Here is a 24,073-nt window from a genome sequence, read left to right as displayed (position 1 = left end):
AAAATGTGTATAATAAAAAAATTTTGCTTATCATTTATCATATATTTCTGTAAAGGCTTATGAGATATATCTACGGAAACATTTCTTTTGTGCAAGCCAAATCTTTGTAAGATTTTGTAACGTGTAGTTTTAGCTGAATTTGTGTTAATACTTTGATTTTTAGAAATTTAACTTAAGAATATTTGCATCTTTTCTGTATTCTAGTGCCTCAGTCACAGGAGAAGGTGCAACGTTAGAGGAAGGAGGTATTGCACTTGGATTCACTGAGCAGAAAATAAACATGATGGTCCTGGATATCTGCCACAAACCAGGTGGCAGCGAGTACCTGAGGCAAATTTATCACATCATCCGGCTCAATGAGGTAGGGAAACGGCCTTTTTACCGAGCAATTAGGTGTGTACTGGCCTGAGGCAGCGTCTGCTGGCAGCTAAGGGTTAGTCAAGGAGGTGATAATGCTTCTTAAAGTCAATATGAAATCCTATATTGTATTGTAATAGAATCCATTCAGTATAGGCTTTTCTGCATTTGTACAGAAAAGATTACTTTATGGGAAACAATGTGGATTTTATTTATGTACTTAAACAGTACTATGGCTCATAAACCTCCTTCAGATTCATATTGTAGACGATAGATACATTTTAGGAGTTTGAGTGCAGTAAAAAAAAAATTATAAAAAATCAGCAATTGAAAAATTGAGTGTTACAGGAAGTAAAATTAAATGTGGTAAATCAATTCTCTTGATTTAAAAAAAAACAAAAAACAGCCACAAACAAACCCTATGGCTGTACTGAGGTAGTAAATGCAGCCACATGAAAACCTTACTTAATCCAGATAACTCAGTTAAAATGCTTTTGAAATTACAGTAAACAAATTCAGTTTTGTTTGTTGCACATGGAATTTGGGCAATGTAAAAGAATTATCTCATTATTTCTAAGGCTGTACTAAATTGCCCCAAGTTACCAAAAGCATTCAGATTTTATACGCTGAAATAAACACAGGTTTGCTTAAATTGTATGGTAACACAGATCTACACAGCTTAATTAAGAAAGTCCTGTTTATTAGCTTTAATTACTAAATTACTATTCCTTGAATGCATAAGCAGGTGCTGTTAAGATCATTGCAAGCATACAGAAGTGTTTATAATAAAATGCAAAATAATGCAAATATAGGCATAGCCAAGGTTTTTCTTAAAAAAAAAAATGATAGCAAAAAAAAAAAAAAACCCAATGAGGCAGCTATGTCTGTACGAAAGCAACAGGGAACAGCTCAGTACTGACACTGAAAATCAGATGAACTGTTTAGTTCCTAAGTATAGGCTTAAAAGCAACTTTTATGCATCTTCATCTGGAAGCTTTAGAAGCAATGTAAGCATATACATAAAGATGGCAACCTAATATTAATAAAGTACAGAATCTGTTCAAGTTTTACCTCAAACAATTAAATGGCTCAGGAAGTGATGTGGAAATTATTACTGTAATACAGTCAAACAAAACCTTTTCACCTGGAGCACATTCAAGATTACTCTCTATGTACAACGGAGTGAGGAAAAGATGATGAGCAAGATCTCCAAAAATAGCACAGAATCCAGTAGTTAGGGCAGTCACCTAGGGGACAGGATATGCAGGCTCGAATCTTTATTCTGCCTGGTTCAGACCAGGGAATTGAATCTGCATCTCCCACATCTGAACTAACTCCCTAAACCGCTAGACCATTAGCTACCAGCATGGAACTCTGTCCTTTTCCCCTGGTGGAGTTGTTTCGCCTTGTAGAAATTGCTGTAAAAATCCATTCTGTAACTTCTAGGGTCAAAAATAGAATCATACTCTAGCTGAAGGGGTAGAATGCCCAGATTGGGTTCTGGAGACCCTGATCCAAGATAGGGCTCCTGTGAGTATTTGGTTATTTATACAAAGTGGAGCAGCTCCAATAGGAGGTGAGAGGCTGGGAGAATTAGGTGGAAGAGGGACTTTAGCCTGACTTTCCACATCCCAGGTGTCTCTCCTTGACTTTCTGCAGCTAGTAAAAGCTTTGTTAAATATAGAACATTTCTCAGTGGAAAAAACTGTCTTGTTTTTTTTAAAAAAAAAGAAGAAAAAAAATCCTGACTGGCTTGACTTGAAGAAGGACTTCAAATCATGTTACTTCAAATTGCCTTTGAAACCGTTACAAAACATTTCAATGCTTAGCATGGCATTATGATACTGCACCTTTCAATATTATTTTTCAGAAGTTAGATTATGTTTAATGTGCTTGGCTACCAAGAAACAGACTTTATTGTCTGCTCAAAGGTCCATCCTTCTGTTTGGAGGCTCCTTGGACTATCAAGGGATTGCCTTCTTAAAATTAGTTTGGAGATCTTTATGCTACACCGCTTAATAATTTTGTGTGAGTAGAGAACAAGATGATGAGATGGAAAGTTGTGGTTCTCAATACTTTTCCTTAGAAAAGCAGATGAAAGGGGATATAGATTGTTAGACACTGTATTTGGAAATGGAGCTATGATGTTATGAAGGTCTGTAAGAGGTACTGTAGTACTCCAAACAGACTACAGTCCTTCATGTATTTATCAAAAAGAATAATTATTTTAAAAAGCATTTTTGACTAATGGCTACCAAAGAGAAACCAGCTGTCCTGAGCTGTCCAGCTCAATAGTGTTCTGTCTACTTGGTTTCATGCCCGTCAATTACAGTGAGGACATAGCTCATGTATTTACAAATCTGATTTTGTTTCTATTTCACATTTTTGAAACATGACCCTTCCAGGGTCTGCAATACGTACTGTACCAAAGGAGTTCTTAAAGTAATGCGTTTACCATTGTTGAATAAATGTCTTTGTCAAAACATAAATCCACGGTATTCCAAAGACAGGAAAACACCTGTGCTGGGAGGTGAGCTGGTACCATTTGAAATGTTCAAACCCTGGCCAGCACGGACAGCGATTGCCAGTATCTCTACTAAAAATATGAACAGAACCTGCTTCTGCTGGCTTTGTGACACCCAGGGGCTGGGTTACTTCAGAGCTGCCTACGGATTTATATGGAAATGCATGCATGGAAGGCAGTTACGTACATTTATGAAAAATTGCTAAATGTATAGAAATAGCTTTTAAATAACCCCCTTCACCATGACTTGAAAATCTTTGTTATGGCATGAAGTCATGAATGAATGGGAAAAAAACCCAAACATTTTTGTAGGCTGAGAATATATAGGTAAGAGACTTGGGGCGTGTTTTCACAGCTGGGTTATGATGTCGTCTTAAACCAAAAAAGCTCTGAGTTTTATTTTATTTATTTTTTAAATACACTTAGATGTTTTTGTGATTTTCTTAGGGAGCCCTGACAACTGGCTGCAACCAGCAGAGAGAGACAGTCCTGCTCTGTCCCTTGCCCTTGTGCTGTCCTACTCTTAGGTCCCCCTTTGCATTAGTACTAGAAGTCATGCAGCTTGTTTATCTGGCTGAAACCTTTGCTTTTTTCTGGCTGATTTCACAACGTATGCTGGTGCCACCACAAGGGAGAAACAGAGACAGTCTATGTGACCTGGGAGGAAACTTGCGCTTTTCAGGCCAGAGACCGCAGCTGGATCAGTTAAAACTGATGGTGAAACTATTGTTTTAGAGAGACCCAGGGAGGAGCACAGGGTGCCTTGGCAGGTAGTTTACGTGTTCCTTGACCTGCAGCTGAAATTTTTTATCATCTCAGTAGTACTGCAAAGAGGAACATTTGCACCCACCCATCTTATGAAGACTCACCTTGAGTACTTGCTCAATGTTATGGCAATCCTATCTTTATGGACTTCATTTTAATAACAATAAAGCGTTTAATCACAGTAGTCCTTTCAGCAAATAGATCTGTAAGTGTTTCATTATCTAGCTCTTGGTAAAATGGTTCTATTTAATCAAAACACTTTATTGGCATGCAATGATGATTTATTTACATAGTAGTTTAAGAAGTGAAAACAGAGAAGATTGTGGCCAAAATAATCATGCATCTGTTACAGTATAGTTTCTAAAATTGCCATGTAAATCATAAATGACTTCTAGTCTTTGAATGCTTAAAGAATTAAAAATGTCTTTGAAGAGTGGGAGAGTATCTATTTCCTGTGTTTAAATAACTGGTTTGAACATGTTCATCAAACAATTCATAGTCGTGTAGTAACTATTCAGTCTGTCCAAAAAATAACTTTAAATATTCGCATTTTATCATGTAAAATAAATCATGTAACAGCCATCTCTACATTAGCACAACTCATAGAAAATATTTATTTTTCACTTCCACAGATGCCTAACATATGTATATATATATATAATGAGATCTGATACACATAATTTGATGACAATTTCAAAACTTAGATTGTTCTGATTTACTTCAGTTGGATGGATGTTCATGGACATTATTTATTGTTTGTTGTAAAATGGTGTTACTCTCAAAACGGTTTCTTTTTTGTAAAAGATTACTTATTTATTACCTCCTTTAATGTAAGGAACTTCTATGAAGCACACTGTAAAGTTATGTTTGAAATCTAGGTAAATTTTACTTACAAAACTAAGTGGCATATACTGTTTTGTTGTTGTTTTTTCTTCTAAAAGGAATATTTGAAAGAGCAGCTGTCTTGTGAGAATTCCTCTGAAGATACTGTTGCCTCCAGTCAGTGCCTGCCTTTGACACTGAAGGGCAGAGAAGAACAGCCTGTGTTCAACCCTTTCCAGGTGTACAGACAATCTTGTGCAAAAGTGTTCAATCAGGTTCGTGAAAATCTGAAATGTTGGTTACAGTGTAATTTTTACTTGTCAATCTTGTGATCATGATAATGACAGAGACTGAAATAATGAAAATGGAATTAATTACGTGTGTGTTTGCATTCGATGAAATGTAAAGGAATATTTTTACTCAGGAATCTAATGATGGCACCCTCTACAATAACAAGTCTTCAAAAAGCCATTATTGTCCTGTTCTTTTATAAGAATTATTGCATGTAAGAGCAATTTGCCTTTACTTAGAAGGAAAGCCCATTAGTAGCAAGGACATTTATTACATCTGTGTAATGGTACATAGGGATAGTCATAGTCCTTTGAAAAGTCACGGTGAAACTCCAAGTGCACATTTAGAATCTTTCTGATGAGTCTTTTACAGAAAAGTTGAACAGTAAAGGAAAGGCTGCTTTGGAAACACAGAGATTTAGAAGAACAGTGAAAGAAACAAGAACAAAAAAAGCAAGCATCCATTTCTGTTTTTCATTAAGCTATATTAGTGATATGTAAAGGGTTATAATTTACTTATAGAAAGTAGTTTTGTGATAATGTAACCGTTAAAGAAAACAGATCTTCTTGCCTAAATGTCTGCCAGAGTGCCATGTGACCAATTCATTACACAAAATGGTGTGTAGTTTCTAATACTGCTTAAACACTTTACAAAAATCTTACATCATTGTTTCTCAAGTCTTCCCTAATCCATTATCTACAGTTTTGATTCTACCCCTCAATCGCAAATGTTATAAAAAACAATGGAACTATGGTATTACAGTGGGTATGAAATTCACTTTACAGACTTGTGGTAGAAAGACATCCTTTTCCAGCACAGCCCTGCTTTTAAATAGTGTAATCTTCTTTCCCAGTTTTGAGGATTTGGGGCTGTTTCATCAGTTGTATTGCTGTAAATATATCTGGTTTGGGTTGTGGTTTTTTTCCTTACTTGTTTAATGAATACTTAATCATTATCCTGTTGCAGTAAAGGTGTTAGTATCTCGAAAAAAGGAGATTACTGCAATATCACAAGGCTTCTCAATCCAAAGGAACATACTTAAAAGTGTCTTTGTTTTCTTCCACTAGTTCCCTTATGTGTATCTTAAACTGATATAATTTAGGGGGCTAAAGAATCACTTACTCCAATTTGAAATGCAGAAGATAGTTTACCATGCATCAATTCTCGATTCATTAATAGTGAGATAGAATAAGACCTTCAAGTACTGACAACTCAGGGCAGAATTCTTCTGCTACATGACAGGTTTGCAGTGCTCTATTAATCAACAGATGACAAGGGATAGTTCGTATTAAATTGCTTTGGATTTTGTAAACTTTTGGCATAAGGTCTATTACCTGAATATGGAAAAGTATCTTAAAAGAAAAAAAGAGCAGATCATGGACCTTAAAGTACCATATGCCAACCCTGTTGTTGATAATGACAGACTTATTTCCTGAGCTTAATAATATTAAATAATTTAGTTCACTTTACCATACAATTGTACATTTATTTAGTGGTGAAGGACTGTCTGTTTATAAAACAGTGGTCAGCATAGCTCAGTGTCTGGTCTCCTGTGAAGAATATTACCAGTGCCTGAAGAAGATGCCAGAGCGCTAGCAGGGAACAGTTATTCTTCTCAAAGGATATATTTCTTCTTAAACCTATTTCTTACTGTTTGGCAACTGCCATGAAGCTTAGGAGTATATAATCCATGATTAATTTCTTGATTTTCTTTAAACCTATTGTAACTAGATGTGTATTTAATGCATTGGCTAACATTTTATTCTTTTTATAAATTCTAAGTCCCAAGAAACTACTGGTTTCACAATGTATTTTGTCAGTGAGTTAATTGTATATTGCTTTTAAAAACTTTTCTTTCAGAAGGGCCAATTGGAATGGGCATGGCAATACTGCTTGTGAGCCCAGAGAGCTGGTTCAGCTCTAAACAGAGAATGTTTGCGTTACACTACACTATAAAACATTTTATAATAAAAAAACCCATAATATATAACAATGTAAGAGCATGTCTGTGCTACACAGTATAGACATACTCTTAGCTTCCTCAGTAAAGGATTTCTTAAAATAAATTGTTTCAAAAGCTTACTGAATGATAATTTGTAGTAAACATTCCATGTATTGTTTGTTGGTGTATGTAAAAATTGCAGGACATCAGGGTGGTTTACTCTTCTGAAGTTTTGCTAATTTGTCCCTATCGTATCAGATTTAGCAAAATACTTCATCGTCATTTCTACACATTTTACTGCTCCTGAAACAAAGGCCACTGAACCACTATTCTGAGATCAACTCTAGCATTTTTATTAATGATATGTAAATTTCTTACCTTCCAACCCTCTAGTTCAGTAGCTGATTCTAGGAAGTGTGTCATTTCTGTTAACAATTCAGCCACTTCATTATTACATTCCTGTAAAAAATCTTGAATAATCACCATCTGGTCCTAGTAACTTGTTGCACTTGATTTTATCAATTTGTCCTGACACCTTAATCTCTGCCAGTGCTGCTGCTCCACTATTGTCTAATAAGATTAAGTCTAGGCTATGCAACTCTTCAACAGTATCAGTGAAGAAAAAAGCTAAAAAGAAATTATTTTCCTTTCCTGGAGTGACTTTTTTTTTCAAACTGATCCTTTATCTTTTCACAGAACCGATCACTATCTGTTCTATCTGGTATACTTACTGTTGCTACTGGCTGTTTAGCTTCTCGGTTTTATCCCTCCTGATTTTACAAGTGCTTCCTCCATATTTATTTATCTATTTTGAATTCAGTGTAGTGTATAGAACAGTTGCCTGTTTTCTCCCCTGTGGTGGTGTTCTCCCACTGTTCTCTCAGTTCATCAGATCTTCAGTGTTACTTGTTCGTTCCCTTTCCACTTTCATACTATATTATTCTTTCTTTAGCTAGTCCTTGTCTTCCTTCCTCACTCTGTGTTTCACGTTTGTTTTTCTACATTATGTTTAAGTGCATGCCAAAGATGATGGTTAGGGAGAAAATTACATTAAAAGAAGGAAGAGATAAAAAATAACGATGGAAGGAAGGGGAGGGATTGCACTGATTCTGTTCTCCAAGAAGAACCAAGTGTTGTCTGTGAGAAGAAAACGTGCACTGCAGGACATACTTTACTCTTCTTATTTAGGTTTATTTCCATTGTTTTGATTTGGTTCATCTTTTTTTTAAACTACTAAAGTGCTGGTTTAGTGTTACAGCAATAATTTTTGAATTACATCCTCCCAAGAATGTTGAATTGTAGTCACTACTTGACCATTACTGACAATGAAAATTGGTATTGTGCAACAGGAGTTACTGGTTCGTAAACATAAGAATGTTATGTGTGGTCTTTTGTCTGCCCACCATTATTGTGGATTGCTTTTATTTATCTAATAAGCAATATGGTGTTATATTTGTTCATATTGTCTAGACTTAATGCTGTTTATAATAACCATCTGGTGACTGGAATGCCTTACAAAACAATAGAGAAGTAAACCATTGCTCTAATTATGATACAGGTTACATCTTGAATTCCAGCTACACCAAGTTTTTCATGACAAACTTTTTGCTGACAGCAGAAAATGTAAATTGCTGTTACATAAAAAGTTGCCAATTATTTTGCTTTTCAAACAAAGAGTCAAGCTCTCAGACAAAGTAGTTGGGCAGAATGCCATTAACAGTTGGAAGAATAACGGTTCAAAAAATTGATTTATCTTTTTATAAATAATGGCTACATCCCCAAATGGATTTATAAATTAATTGCTGTCTTATTGGAATAAAAACCTTCTTCTGTGGACATGATTGATATCATCTGTCTGAGTCCTTGTTCTAGACCCCCCTCCTTCTTGGTTAGTATATCACAGCTGGAGCTTTAATTTACTGATCATATTAACACTGATTAATAACTAACAATAGCTTCTTGCCATGTATCAACAGTCAACCATTACTGAATGGAACTGGGATTGGTCAAACTTGCTGCCAAGTTATTTGGGACTGAATCAGATGACCTTCAGGGTGCTGCTGACACACAGGTAATGGGATTTTGGCAAATAATTGAACTTCCCTGTTGTCTTTTTTACTTTATGATAGTCAATACACAAAGGTTTTACTGGTGAAATTTATAAAATAAATCATACATTTATTTTTAAATAGGCAATTTTAAAATGGAGATATTATTGTCTAATGTATTTGATCCATACAGAGATGGTTTTCAATTCCTGTTCTGAGGAATCTAAGACATTCTTTCTGTGTCAGACCTGAATATGTGTTGATGTTGACTTTAAATAGTGCTTTAAAAAGAGATCAGTAACTTTTGCAAATCTGTACTGCTCAGGGAAATTTCAGCTGTATAGCACAGGACTTAGGGGATGTTTACTCAAGTTGCAATGAATCTTAAATTCAGTTGGGGGCATGAGAAGCGTAGCTAGAAATAGAAAGCATTTTCTTAATAGTTTTTAACTAATGGAACTTATTTTAATATTTTCACACTTTTTTACTTGTAAAATTTAAGTGCTTTATTTATAAGTACATATATTTAGTGCAGAACTGATACTTGTTAAATTCAGAAATAGCAGTTTCTAAAATTCGTAAAATTATGGGTGGAAAAGATAAGTATTTTTTTCTAAAATACTTGCCACATATCCTTGTGAAAACTATAGAACTTACATGTTGCAAACTAAGAAGTTTGACATTCCCTTCTTAATTCTGAATCCTCCTGATGATATCTTATATGGTCATATAGTTCATCTTTTAAACTGAACTGTCTCTGTATTTAAAAACTTAGAGTTACAGTTTCAAAAGTGTGTGAATTTGCATGTCAAAAATGTTTTTGTGGGGTTTTATACCTTTTTCTCAATTTATTGCTAGCAGTTAGTATTAAACATTTAATTCTTCCTTCATTTCATATAAAATACACAGTCTATTTCTAGTTTTCTCTCTTAATTTTGCTATTATTAATTCTTTCCCCACCCAAACTGTTATTTTCCAATTTTTAATGCAATTGCACAAAAAATAAAGCTGATGCAAATGTGCCGTTCTGTTCCCCTCTTGATGCCTTCTTCTACCCACTACCAGTCAGTATATGGGACCCACGGACTTTTTGGTCTGTACCAGTCAAGTCATTTTTATGTTAAATGGCAGAGACAATTCAGTACTAATTTTTTTTCTTTGATAGTTCTCCTGCTGATTGCTAACACTTGTCCTTCATTAAAAATGAAGTCGTTTCCTCTTTTAAAAGTGATTCTCCCAGGAAGCCCTAGACTCAAGCTGGGTCTTGAACTTCCCTTCATGTTGATGTCATCAATATGAGCCAAAGGGAGCAGAGAGGACTGCTGTGATTTCAGAGGGAACATTTTCTGTGGACATTTCATCTTCTCTGATATCTTGAAACGCATTTCATTTTTCTTTTGATCTCTTCATAGAGTTTAGAAAGAAATCGTGTTATATGCCTTCACTGTCCTTCCCTGTATTTAATGCCTTTGTCATATCATCTGTTGTTGCATCTTTCTTTTTTTTATTATTAAGTGCCCTAATTGTTCTCATCCTTCCTAATTTGAAAATGTCTCCATTCATTGCCCTTCTACATGATAGGGAAATTCTCTTCTAGAAGTGACATTATGCAAGCCATTAATGATTAGCTTATGGCTTTATTATTTAAACCACTCTTCTCTACAGACCAACAGATTGTTTAAACACGTTCTGATCATTAAGTAGGTTTGCTAATCCAGTGTCTGCCATAGCGACCAACATCTCCAACACAGCTTGTCTTTACGTGACTGAATTTTTAGCATAGCTAAAGAATGTCTGCTCGTGTTTTCCAGCTGGCTAGGCCAATTCTCACTGGTCTCATGGCTACTCTAGTAAGCTTTGCAGTGACTTGAGTGAGCCCTGTCTTTAGGTGACTCTTCACGCTCCTTCTTAAGACTGCATAAACCTCTGGCTTACTTGTGCTCAGGAGTTAGGGCTGAAGCTGAATGCGTCTGTTATTATTTTGACCTCCTGTGTATGGTGGACCCATTCTGTTTCTACTGTTTGCCTCCTGAGAAGAGTCAAACAAAACTAAGGGCAGTAAAGAGTCAGAACTATCCAGTTCATAAAGTGGAGTGCCATAATACGTTAATTACTCTTTTCCTTATCAGATGCTAAAGCTTTCCCTTGTCGACTACTTCTGTGCAGGCAAAAATATCTTTACCTGTTCATGGTGATATTGGGGTCTATTTCCTTTTTTTAGTCTTAAAAAGAAATAGTGTCTGTTACATACTAAGTAAAGTAAGTATGCTGTGCTCTCTCTTTGGTTGAAAAAAAAGTAAAAATGCTTAGGGGATTCATTTACAAGGGAAATGCTCCCCTAACCTAGTTAATGACTGAGGTAGGTGGGAGGGGGTTATGGGAGCATTGTCCCAGAGCCAGCAAGCGGTAGGCAAATTAATTGGTTGGTGGTTAGGGGAAAGTAAAAGGCTTTTAGGAAAGTAAAAGGCTTTTAGGACTGGTTAAAAAGGGAATGAATTGCTGTGTACTACTCATTGTTGGCTCCAAGTGGGCATGTGAATCTAATCCACACACTCCTATGATCCTCAAAGTAAAAGTGCTTAGGAAACTTTGCAAATGAAAGACGTGGATAGTTAATGATGCTGTTTTATTTCAAGGTTATCAAATATAGAATGCTATCAGGAAAAGCCTGTTGAAGTTGAACAGTAAGCAGTAACATAGAAGACTTAATGTTCATCCCTATTTACAGTTCATACCTTTAGAAACTGCAAAGTTTTCCTTACAGGAGGAAAAAGGATCCATATAGATGGATTCCTTTCTTTTCCTTTCCAGTTTTACTTCTTATTTTTTTTTCCATTTAGTTTGAGCTGGAAGAATAGAAATTAAAACCTAGATTTCAATTATATTTGAAATAACATCTTTTAGCAATAAGCCCATTAACATTCAGCTAATTTAGATTTACTCAAGTTTTAAAAAATGTCCTGCATACATACATGAATACAGGCTGCTTTTTCAAATCTTGGCACTCACTTGTACATCCTTAGATATTTCAGTACCAAATGGGAGTTTCTTACCTCTAACACCTGCATTAAAACAAGAAGACCATGTGCTTTTAGTTATTCTTTAATTCACATGTATCTCAAATTTTAATCACTGTCCTGCTCATAAAGGAAAAATTGTTATTGTTTGGCTAAATCAGCATGTGGAAACTGTTTCTGCAGTTTAATGTATCAACTATAATCTGTTCCTTTTAACTGTCTGGCCACTGTCTTTGTGCATATTATCACATTTGGAAATACATTAGTGACTGTGGTGAGTTGATCCCGGCCAGCCGCTCCACGTCCATATAGCTGGTCACCCACCCACTGCCCCACAATGGCATGGGGCAGAGAACTGGAACAGAAAAAGTGAGAAAATTCATAGGTTCAAGTAAAGGCAGTTTAATAAGTGAAGCAAAGCAAAATAAGGAATTCATTGACTATTTCCCATCAGCAGGCAGATGTCCAGCTGCTTCCTGGAAGGCAGGGATTCATCAGGCATAGCGGTTACTTGGCAAGGCAGACATTGTAACTGAACATTCCCCTTTCTTCCTCGTTCCCCCAGCTTTTATTGCTGAGCTTGATGTTTATATGCCAAGGAATATCCCTTTGGTCATTTTGGGTCAGCTTTCCCAGCTTCTTGCATGCCCCCAGCCCACTTTTTGTGGGAAAAAGGCCTTGGTGCTGTGCAAGCAGTAGCCAAAAAGCTGGTGTGCTGTTGACACTGAGGCACAAACCTAAAGCACAGTACCATATGTTACCCTTCTCTTTTGTGTACTTTCCTTTATACTGATATATAAGTTAAATATATCTTGTACATAGTTATAAGATATTAATATTTTTCTGGGTTTTGAGATGTGACCTTCCTTCTGCAGTTCTACAGGACTTTCAGGTGCATTGGACACATTACTATAGAGAATACCTATATACCACTCACTATAATCATGAGAAACAACTCATTTTTGGAACATGTGAAGCCATTCTACAATATTTCAGTAATATGCTTTTCAGAGGAGGAGTGGCTAGGGTTCCCTCTGCTGTGCTTAGGGAGTTTTCATGGAGCACAGGTGCCAGCCCAGGGCAGTAAGTAGTGATTTGCTCAGAACAATGTGGTGGTGTGCGTGCGAGCAGGAGCGTGCTGGGAGCTGCAGGAGCAGACAGAGAGGGATTCATGACTGGCAAAGCCAGTGACAGTGAGGTACAATATCTTAAGACTAGGAGGTGTAACAGATTAGTAACTGAGAGGGGATTATGTTGGTTTACATAAACAGACCAGGTGAGGAACAGTAACAAATTAAAATTTGTTTAATTAGAAAAATTAAATAAATCAAAACCAATATTTGTTCAAGTGTTTAAGAATTGCCACAAAAAGCATGTAGACTGGAAATTAGAAGATGATTTCCAACAGATCAAGCAGTGTAGCTCAGAAGACTTTTCCAGAAAGTCTTTGCACAGTGATACGAGCTTAAGTAGTTTTAACCTGAAACAGGATTGAACAAGTGGGTTACTTCCAGTCACGTATTCCTTTGACAAATACTCCTAACTGCCCAGCTGCTTCTCAAAGCAGAGTAGAAAACCTGGAACTGTTTATAAGTTGGCTTTAAGGAAACAATAAAAAATTAATAAGTTTGTTTTCTACTAAAACTAGGGAAAATATGTAGGCTTTCTAGTAGCATTTACTGCAGAATACACACAAGCTCTCAAGTCCTTCAGATGCCAAAAGTTTTTCTCAGAATAGCCCAGACTGCATTCTACCTGAAAAACCACTGGGCTGTTTGCAGGTGAAACTGCTTTTTAGGAAGGTAAAGACTGTCCTTGGCAGGAGGATGCTGCCCTAAGATTAAGAAGGTCCTTCTATGCTGTGGAAATTGATCTTGGAAGCTGATCTTGTACCTAGTCTCTCTTTTTTGTAAATGCTTTTGACTGTGTTGGGTGAGGGCTGCCTACTTGCCTTTTGCAAATAGATTTGTTGATGTAGTTGTGGCATTTGTTCCCCATACTGGAGTTAGGTGATAAAATTTTGCCATTGATTAAGGTTAATAAAACTGAAATTAAGTAAAAAATTCTTGTTTAGAATTTTGAATGATTGCAGGGCAAAATCTGCATAGCTCTTGTATATTCTAGTGGATACACAGACACCATCTGTTGAGAATGGTAGCCATATGGTGAACTATTTATAGAAAATGTTTATATTCATTGTGTTGTTGATTATCTAGATATCCAGAAAGTGCTCCTTTAAAATCTAGTTTATCAACACATGGAAAAATGTATTATGTAGTTTTGAAATTGAAAAGAATGTCAGCAAACTGTGTGTGCTTTGTTGTCTGTGAAAGGATTTTTTTATTTAACTCCACAAAAGCCTGAGTCTGAGAAATGAGTGAAAATACCTAGGATATTAAAAGGTAGGAAGTTCTCTAACAACTTTGTTCGTAGACGAAACAAATGGTGGAAGAGCAGTTACTGGCATGATGCCAGGCGGGACAGAGACCATATCTGCATGGCAGAGGATGCCACTGTTATATCTAATGTACTTTTGGATGTGTTAGTCAGTCTTTCTTCTAAACTGCAATGCTCCTAGACCTTTTGTATCCAAATTGCTGGGTACTGGAAACCCATGTTGTTGTTACAGCTACAAGTCAACTATTAATGATGTTGTTGGTGAAGAACTGGGATCCCATTAATACTGTAGTAATCACCACCTGCTCAGGTGAGATTATAATGGATGCCCTTACAATGCATGTGAGAACAGGCTTTCTAAAATGCATGGGAGGCTATAAAAGGCAGTATCCCAGTATGCCATTGTTCCAGTATCAAAAGAAGCAGGTGAAAGGTATTAATCCATTATTGCGCTGCTCTTGGTTGGTCACAGAGTCAGGTTTAAACCCTAGTGCTGGATGTACCAAAAAAAAAGCCACTGGGATTTTGAGGAAAACCTGATTTTGACCTTTCTGGATAAGCAGGGACCCTTTTCCATAAATGAGTTGGTCAATAACAAGGTGTATGTCACATCCGTCAACATGAGGATTATCCTCCATCTGCTTATCCTCTTCTGACATAGCTAATGAAACTGTACTCTGACCTTAAAGGATCTGTCAGAGGTAGGCTTAGTTCCCTGCCTGGCAGTTTTAAAGCATTGATGGCAGAATGTAGATCAGTAAGTGAGAGGGAAGACGGCATACCCTGTATTACATACATGTTTGACTGCCACTGCAGCCACTATTATGTATACAGTTGTAGCAGGAATTTCACAAGTAAGTGAGGCTAAAGGTGAGACTTCCCATATGCAGTATACTTTAGACTTTTCTGGTTGTTAGCAGTCTCTCTCTCCTGCAGACATGTTGATGAATCCTATGAATAAAACAATATTCTCCAACAACAGCCTCCAACAAAAGATGCTAAAAAGGAATGGACTGCCATATCCCAGTTAACCTTAGTTGATGTGAGCTCCTTTTTAATACTTAAGTCCTTTACGATGAGGCCTTTGCCTACCTAGGATATGGAAGTATGTGCTGATCAGCTCTCTTTGAAGTAACAACTATAACTTTACTTTAATAAGGTTTCATTTTAATTTGATGCTATTTCCTTTGCTCAAACCTGGCCTCTAGAAAAAGTAAAAAAAAAAAAGTATTGGTGATACATGTTTTGCATTCAAAAGCATATTAAGCACAGCTTATTGGCTAGAGCATAGGCTTGTGAGCTAAAGCCCGTTCTTCTAATGATGTCTCACTGTACCGTGATTTCCCCATTTATAATTAGGTAACATTTATCCACTTTTTTATATCCTTTGCTAATGTTTTGATGGAAAAAATGCTAAGTAAGTGCAATGCATTAGCATTAATAATGCATATATGCATTTATTGTTAGGATTCACTTTTCACTGGTTTCTTTAAAAGTATATATCTTTTCTACATAACTAGATATTTTTGTATACTGCAACCACAAATCATTACTTGGAAGTGTGACACTTCAACATTTTATGTCACTATCTAATTAACCTGGTGATTGGCATCCCATGACCTGGCTGGCTTTCCTTTAGACTAGGTACTTCCTTTCATCTGCAAATAATTTGCCTTCCTTTCAACTCTGTCTTGCATCCTGTTGCTCACTAAGGATTAAGTGGAGATAATCATGTTTCTTTTCTTATCTTCTCTTCTTCCTCTTCTGAACCTTTCTGATCCAAGTTTTTATTCTTAATGGATAAAAAGTGATTGTAAGTGTGTACAGAAGTTCTGAGTGTGTATTAATGCCTGCCCAGAGTACTGACTGCCCTAACTGTACACACTGGCTTAGCTACTCATCTCGTCTATAGGCTTTCTTGCTATACCTACAAAGGAAGAGGCTACAAGACACAAGCCAACAAGCTAGAAGTCTGTTATGCCCACCAACCCGTTGTTTCTTCCTTCTGCTTCTTTTAGATAAGGTATTTTCAAGCAAAGTGCTAGTAATCCACGGTAATTCAATTTCCATACAGGGATCTCAATTTCTTTGCAAGCTGTAATGAGTTGAGACACTCAAATCCCCTGTAAGGTAGAGGAGGAAGTATTAATATCAAAGTTGAACAGATGGAAAATCTGGTCCTGGAAGTCATCTTTAAGGTTTCTTCTACGCTGCAAAATTAGTCTGTAGCAAAGCCAAGAGTAGAACTTAGCTTTTTTGTCTAAATTTTAAGATGCCTTATAGTAGCTGATCTGTGGGAACTGTTGATGTGCGCAGTCCAAGGTGTCAACAGAGGGGAGGGGCTCAGCTTTAGTTCCATTTAATTGCTTAGCTAATTTGAATTACCTTACAGTCTTCTTAGGAACTGGTAAGCCCATAATTTTCTTCTGAAGGAGATGGGTAACAACAGAATGCTTTCTCTTGACCTTGAAATGTTTGCTCTTGCTAGCACAGAGGAAGTAGTAAAGGCTGGTGGCTGTTGCGGTGCTGGCAGACCATTGTAGTCTCAGAGCGATGGCGTCCCCACGGGTTATTGGCTTTGTCACGTGGTTTTCCTGGATGAACTTCCTCTGTCCTGCCTGGCTCACCGTGGTTCAACAGCTAATTGCTTCATAAGGGGTGACAAGTCCCAAAGATCTTACTGCCTCTTTCCCAGGCCCAGTTGTCAAAGTCAAACTGGTCTTGAAAGTTTTACAGTCATGATACAGTTTTGAAGATACAGCAGAGCCAGGCAGTTCCACATGTGCTTTTAAAAGGTACTGTGATGTGAGTAGTCAGTTTAAAATCTGCATAGGTACTGTGATTTGGGGGTGTCTGATGCTGACAGATCATCTGGCCCAGAAAAACTGTTTATTTGTTGTTTGGGTTTTGGTGTGGGTTTTTTTCCCCTGTAAACTTTTTTCTGGGATCTAACAAGAAAATTTACTGTTTCTGAAGAGTGGGAAACCGTTATGCATCCTGCATCATGTAGCAAAGAGGGAATTCAGAATTGTCATTCTAATAGTTGACACTGGAAAATGTCATTGAAGAAAGCTTTTTTTTTTATGTTAGTCTTTAGATTGACAGGTTATGACAAAACTGCATTCATGTTGCTTGAATACATCTTTTGTCTAGTTTTACATGCTTTTTGACTTGTCTAGAAAATGACATATTGAGGTTTTCATTAGCCTTAACCAGGTGTGATTTTCTTTATGGAAGATACCTTGGTAGGACTACAGTTGAAGGCGAATAAACCAGTGAAGCTTAGAAAGGCCATGGCCCTTCTTCAGATGGTAGCGATGAATTGAAAGACTCATTAATCAACAACCAAGTCACAGGTGTGATGGCTTTTCTGCAAACTGCCAACAGACTGTGAAAGTCACATCCAACACAAGAAACTGTTAAACTAGACACAACTATAAACATTCTTAAACTTTTGTCTTTCTGTTTGAGTTGAAAAACAAAACCCTGGCATGTTTCCATTCTTGATTTAACTTTTTTTAAACAAAAATACTTACTTGTTTTCCAGTGAATACTGTTCAGTTTAGGAAGCAAACCAAAAATCTGATGCTGTTTTCATCTTTTGCTCATTTTAATACAATAAGGAGTTCATTTAAATGGACACACAGATTTGATTACAATGATAATTGTAAATAGTTTGAATATTACAATTTTTTGTACACATAAAATGTGCACAAAGCTGTAATAGAAGAAATGAATACAGGGACTTTCTGCGTATAAATGAATGGCCATTCATGATTTTCCAGTCCTGTCCTCTAGTACAAAAATTATCTGGAGCAAAGAGTCAGTTATGATGTGCTGCAATTTAGACAGTCGTAAAGTGTTAAAAGTGAAGGTTTTATTATTTAATCAACCTGCACTGGACTTTTCACCTGCACTGATGGGAAAAAACCATGATAAGAAGCCAAAGAATGAAGTCCCCATACAATTTTTCCACATCATTCTTCCTTAAACTGTGTGGATCTCCTGGAATGAAGAAGAGTCTAGTCAGAGGTCTTACACCTCCCCATTAATTTTTTTCCCCCCAGATTGTCCTTAAATTGATAAACTCCCTGTAGATAAAAATTAATTTACTCTGTCAAAAAGCAGTAAATATGAATTTGCTTGGATTTTTATATTTGCTAATTCTTGATCTTCCCTAATTCCTATCTTTTTCCAAGTATGGATGCTCAAGATAATAAAAATTCTACTTTATTATCTGAAGCAGATGAGAACAGTCCCATCTTCACCTGGGATGAGGAATTTCTTTACAGTACTTTGATCTTATGTTTCCTTCTTTAGCACATCTGTCTTAGTTTTGAACTTCGTATCTAGAAATTAATTTTAATTTGCAGTCCATATTCCCCACTTTTTTATGCCTGGGTTGCCAGTTGCAAATTTATTTTGGTCCTACTCAATTTGAATCAATGGAACTGTATATAAATATAATGCCTGCTGGCTCAGCAACACTGTAATGCATGCAAAAGGCAAGGAAGCGATGGTGCTGCATTTATTGAAGTAATAAGATATTATAATAGTGGTATATCAAAAGTGATATCTGGTTTGCCTTTACAAGGCTCTGTAAGCAGGTATTTGAATATACCTGTCTTTAAGATATATCTCTAACAGATTTTATCTGATTACTCAATGTAGTGCTACTGCTTGTTATTGGAGGGCTTGTTAAAGTATATACAGCTGTCATGTCATGTCACCCATTTTAGAAAGAACTGTTGTAATTTCATTTTAATGGCAGTGTATTTTAAAACAGATTTTACTTTTGGGATCAGGGAGAAGTGTATTTTGTTTCAAGTTTGACCGTAGATTATTGCCTATATCCTTGCTCATTAACTTTCTGTTGTTGCTTTAACTCAGTAATTAAACACTTCTGCAAAAAAATCCACCCTCCAGTATAATACAGAAATGATCCCTTTAATTGTATTAATAAAGACTGTGACAGCTGAATTTAAATACAACCAAATTCTTCCCTCTAAAGTGTTAATGAAATTATCAATAAAAAAGTATAATGATTTCTCTTGGGATAATTACATGGGTAATTTAACAGCACATTTGGATAAAAACTGAAAGCATTTATGTGATATATAGTTAAACCTCTGTAAATGGTATGTAGAAAATCAAAGGCTTTCTTATTGTCTTTCAAGTACAAAAGAAGTCTTTAAAAATGTTAAGTAGTAGCTCCTCTTAAAAAGTAGATTTATCTTTCATTTCTCTCGTATTTTCAGCATTGTGTTATTTATTGTTTCGTATGGAGTGACTGTCAGGTCATGCTATAGAAATAGCATTTAATGTATTACCAGTCTCAAAGTGAATGCATAGACAATTGAGTGTGCTCTTGCATAGCTCAGTGGAAAAATGGTTGTTGCATAAGAAATTTTGATACAATATTTTCAGAATTTTAGCAATAAAAAAAGAATAGTATTTGAATAGTAAATGCACGAATTTGGAGAAGATATGTGAGACAGTGATCTTACAAGCATTCTGTCTCAAAATAAGTAAGCCACATTCTCAAATGTGAGCTTACTTTCCAGTAACATGGTAATACGGTATTACAGATCTTTGATACCGTGTTGACCCTTCGCATGCTGGTCATCAGGTGCTGTGGTTGTCCCATGTACAGAAATCAATCTAATCTGGTAGATGTTCCTTAATTCCTTTTTTCCTTTTTTGGTTTGTTTTTTTCTTGTGGGTTTTGTTTGTTAGTTTGTTTTTTAAGAGATTCTTCTCTGGCATGTCTCTGCTGCACTGAAGCAACTGCATTCTCAGAGGGAAAGGTGCTCCTCCAGCACAGGTTATTTATTACTTTCATTAGGTCATAGTCAGCACCTTAAACTCATCCTCAGACCAAGGGGCTTTCATGATGATCGCAGAACATGTGATAAGCATATACTCTCTTCATTAAGTGAATTGATGCTTGCTGCAAGTGTCATTTTTCTAGTTGTTCAGTATTATAGCCACCAGCTGAAACATGTTCGCCAGCTCTTCCCTTCCACAACCGCCGAACACTGGCTCAGAGAAGCAAGCAGAAGCTCCCTGTTCAGAATAAATCATACGTACGACTCAGGCTAAGGCCAGGCTCATTTTTTTAGATCCAGCCCCAACTCTACTCAACATTACTTGAAGCATCAACCTATATTAAGCAAAGACAAGTGAAAGACACATGATCATATGTCTTTCAAATATATGTAGCCAGTGCCAACAGCAAAGATATCTCTCTCTCCTCTTTCTAATAACCTCCTAAAAATTTCCATGCGTGCCTTGAAGATTAGCAATAACAAAATGGCATTTTATGGGATTCCAAATGTGAGGGCTCTCCAGGAAAAGAAGTAATTACGGTTACTATCAGACACTGAAAAATTAAATGGACTCTGAAAACTGGATGTATTACAGAGAACAGTTCTATTCACTTTTGCCAGTATCTGCAAACAGCCTAACAGTGTCTCCAGGAGTGAATGTAGCTGGCAGGTACAGAAGCAGTTCTCTGGACACTTGCTCTCTGCGTGTCATAAAGAGATCATTGACCTCTGTCTATCTAAACTACAACCCAGAATTGTCATAGCTCAAGGTGAACTGTGACATTCAGATATTCTGAAGCTGGGTTCAAAAGTCATTGTCCGACATCATGCCCCAAACCGAATGATTTGATGCTAATTGGTCCGAATTAACCAGCTTCAGGCTATAACTTTCTGAGCAAGAAAGATTCAGTGATGGTCAGCTGGCAAAGGGTGCTACTTTTCTCTGTTTTTCTACCAGGAAAGGTAGTGAGCCTAGAACAAGGTTTGTGTGATGAGACTTTCAGAATTTTCATAGTGTCCTCGTTATTGGTAAACATCTCTGGTAGAAAATTAACAGATTCTGAGGTCTTGAGACCATGCTTCAGTTTATTTCGTAGCAACATGAAGGAGTTGCTCTAATGCATTTAAAAGCATAAATGTCAATATGTTGCTTACTTGTTGATGCTCAGATCAGTGAGGACTGAGTTTCCTTTGCAGAAACTATGCTTCTAATACCATGATCTTTTAGTTCTTTTATCCATTTATTTTGTTTTTGCAAGTAGTTTTCCAGTCATATTTAAAAAACAACAAAAAAAACCCCAAAGCTTTTGCATTTCAAAAGAAATCAATCTTACTACTTTTTATTCCTCTTAAGGATTAGTTTGTCCTTACAATTCTCAGAAACTCATGCATGTTCGCTCTGGCCTTGATAAATTGCTACCTTTTTAGGTTTTCATTTTAAGATCTTCTGACCTTCAGTCTTTTGATAGTATATCATCTACTGAAACTGAGTGATGTATTTTTTCCTCCTGTAGAATATAGAATTGCATTATAATACAATCCACATTTCTTAGTTCTTAGCTATTTTAATTTTTATTTCAGCTTCTTGTGTTTAATTATATTCACAACTTTCCCTTTTATTTGCTGTGCCATCAATTCTTCCACAAAACAATCCCTGAAAGTTTTGAAGTTGTATTTCCAAACTATTTACCACTATATTCTTGAACCATTTAATATGAAAATACCTAAAATCGTTCTAACAAGCATTCTCATTGACTCTGTCATCTTAGTCTGATTCTTGTGGGTCACCAGTATCCTTCTTGGTAAATCTGGATTTGATATGATAGCTCTAGAAATGTGTATTCTAGAGATCTGTCCATATAGTCTTAACTAGAATGGTTTTCCATTTGTGAAATCTGTTAGATTTATCACCATATGTTCACCTTTTCCACATAATCAGTCTATTCTATGTAGTTTATAGTGAATATTCAGTCTTCAAAAAAAATGAACCATTCCATTATGATTCTGTAGTACGTTTTATATCGGGAGAGGTGGTAAGGTGGAGTGTCTCCCTTTTTCTTCTCTAAGTATGGAAGTTCATTGACTATGGAGACATGACTGCTTTATTTTTCAGTTCTATTTTTATGTGACTCCTGAATTTTACATTGCTGACTTTACAGCTCCTACCAATCCTAAATGTATTTTTCTTCTTTTCGCGTTAACAGTCTTATTTGCAGCGATTAGGAGAAAACTCTTTCATGATGGCCTTTTCATGACATTTTCTACTGTGTTTTCTTAACTTTGTCAAATTTAGTTTTCTGATTTTAATCTTTGCTGTCACATGCAGAATTTTCCTACCCATATGGGAATTTATGAGTGATTAATCTTTTTATTCTATGCTAAAATATAATCCTGAAGACACTTATTCATATCCTTAATCTTGTGAGTTGTCTCTGTGAATTCAATACAATAACTGGAATTCATCATGTCAGACTAGCTTGCATGTTTGCAGTTCTGGGGCTTGAGAAGGAGACTACTTGGAATTATCAGTGATTCTTTGGTCATCTGTTTGTCTTGTGATTGCATATCTGTGGTCTGCAAACAGCCGTTTGCCTGCCCCACACATGGTCTGTCTGGTCCATATAAGTACCCTGAAAATACAGGCTATATAAACTTTAATTTAAAGTTGAATTATAGCTTTTATGGGGACCTGCTAGGTATTCTGAGGGTGCAGTTCTCTTTTGCTCTGTAAAACCAGACAATAGTGAACTATACCATTAGACTATCCATTAAATCTAGTCAGTCCCAAGAGGAGTTTTGAGAGATGCGGTTTTTTTAATTTTATTCAGTTATGATTTATTAGAAAGTGTTCCTGAATGTCAGTAGCACACACTACATGTCTGTTCATATGAGGACAAACCTGTGTCTGTACAAGGTACTGTGTTACTATTTTCAGAACAGTAAAGTATTTAAGTGAATGTTTACCATGAGCAAAACAACTTAAGGAGGTGGTGCTCTGCATCTCAAGAAATATATATAGAAGTGCTTTATTTTAATCTGAAGAAAATATTCTGTTTACTTTTTTAAAAAAAACCCATCTATTAATACAAATTTAATCTTTTGGTTATTGTATCATCTATTGTTTTTAATGCTAATTGCACAGAACAAGTTAAAAACAGATTTAAAGATCATACTCGTTCCTCCCACTGGGCTATGAATTAGCAAAGTCATGGTTTCACAGAGTTGATGTCAAATATTCCAGTGGTTAATGCAATAAAGAAATTAGAATTGGTTTTTCCTACTGCCCTGAAATAGCTTAGAAAGATGGATAAAGAAAGGAAGATAATTTTTCTGTTGTTTAAAATACTTTTCTCATAGTTTATTGGAACGATAAATAATAAGACTGAAACATGTAGAACAAGCTTTGGTATAAATGAATTAATTTTAAAAGAGCTGGGGTGTTACAGGGAATGAGTACTCTGTGAACTGTTGTTTTTTTCTTTAATGGTATTTTCTGAACATTGGATAATAACATAAAAATAAAGGTTCTGTGTCTTCTTAGGCAGACTTGTCAAGTTCTCAGTGGCATGTTATAATTGTGAAAACTAAAGGTATGCTTTAACTGTCCTCTGTTAAGCATCTATATCAAGGTCTTTGCATGCTTATTTTTCCCTATAGTTTTAAATGCGTGGGAGAATTTGATCAGTGTCCTTTTTATATTCAAAATGAGCCAGCTTCTGTCTCAAAAGTGTCTTATTGTCATGATGTCACTGCATCTCAAGATTTGTGACCTTTTGCTCCATATGGATTCATGGTAGACCTCGTTGTGTTTTTGCAGGCTAGGTTGCTTTTGTCCCCCCGCTAGGGGGTATCAAAGCCTTTTGGACTAAAGTTTTACATATTGGTAGGTTTGCAAATAAATAAATAAATGGCATAAAAATAATATACTAAAAGTACCCAACAGCAACTGAAAGCACCCAACAAAGAAACAAACCTGAAGTTTATGTGTAATAAGGACCGCCAGATGTCGCAAAGGCATCATTGATGAAGTGGTTTTTTATCCAAAATGTGGCACTTATATGAGGAATACTAGTATTGTGTTT

The 24,073-nt window shown here is 36.1% G+C and overlaps 1 protein-coding gene across 2 annotated transcripts in view; it reads left to right on the top strand.

Moving 5' to 3' along the window:
- KIAA0825 (KIAA0825 ortholog) overlaps positions 1-24,073 on the top strand; it is a 252,855-nt gene that overhangs the window by 125,845 nt on the left and 102,937 nt on the right. For both annotated transcript variants that reach the window (XM_056325815.1, XM_056325816.1), the window contains 3 exons: positions 205-361; positions 4,588-4,743; positions 8,678-8,772. In XM_056325815.1, the coding sequence (XP_056181790.1) occupies positions 205-361; positions 4,588-4,743; positions 8,678-8,772 (408 nt within the window). The remainder of the gene's footprint in view (positions 1-204; positions 362-4,587; positions 4,744-8,677; positions 8,773-24,073) is intronic.

The sequence above is a fragment of the Falco biarmicus genome, chromosome Z (assembly GCF_023638135.1).
Source record: "Falco biarmicus isolate bFalBia1 chromosome Z, bFalBia1.pri, whole genome shotgun sequence".
Taxonomy (NCBI): domain Eukaryota; kingdom Metazoa; phylum Chordata; class Aves; order Falconiformes; family Falconidae; genus Falco; species Falco biarmicus.
Note: the sequence above shows the minus strand (reverse complement) of the source record. Positions and strands in the feature narration are given on the sequence as shown.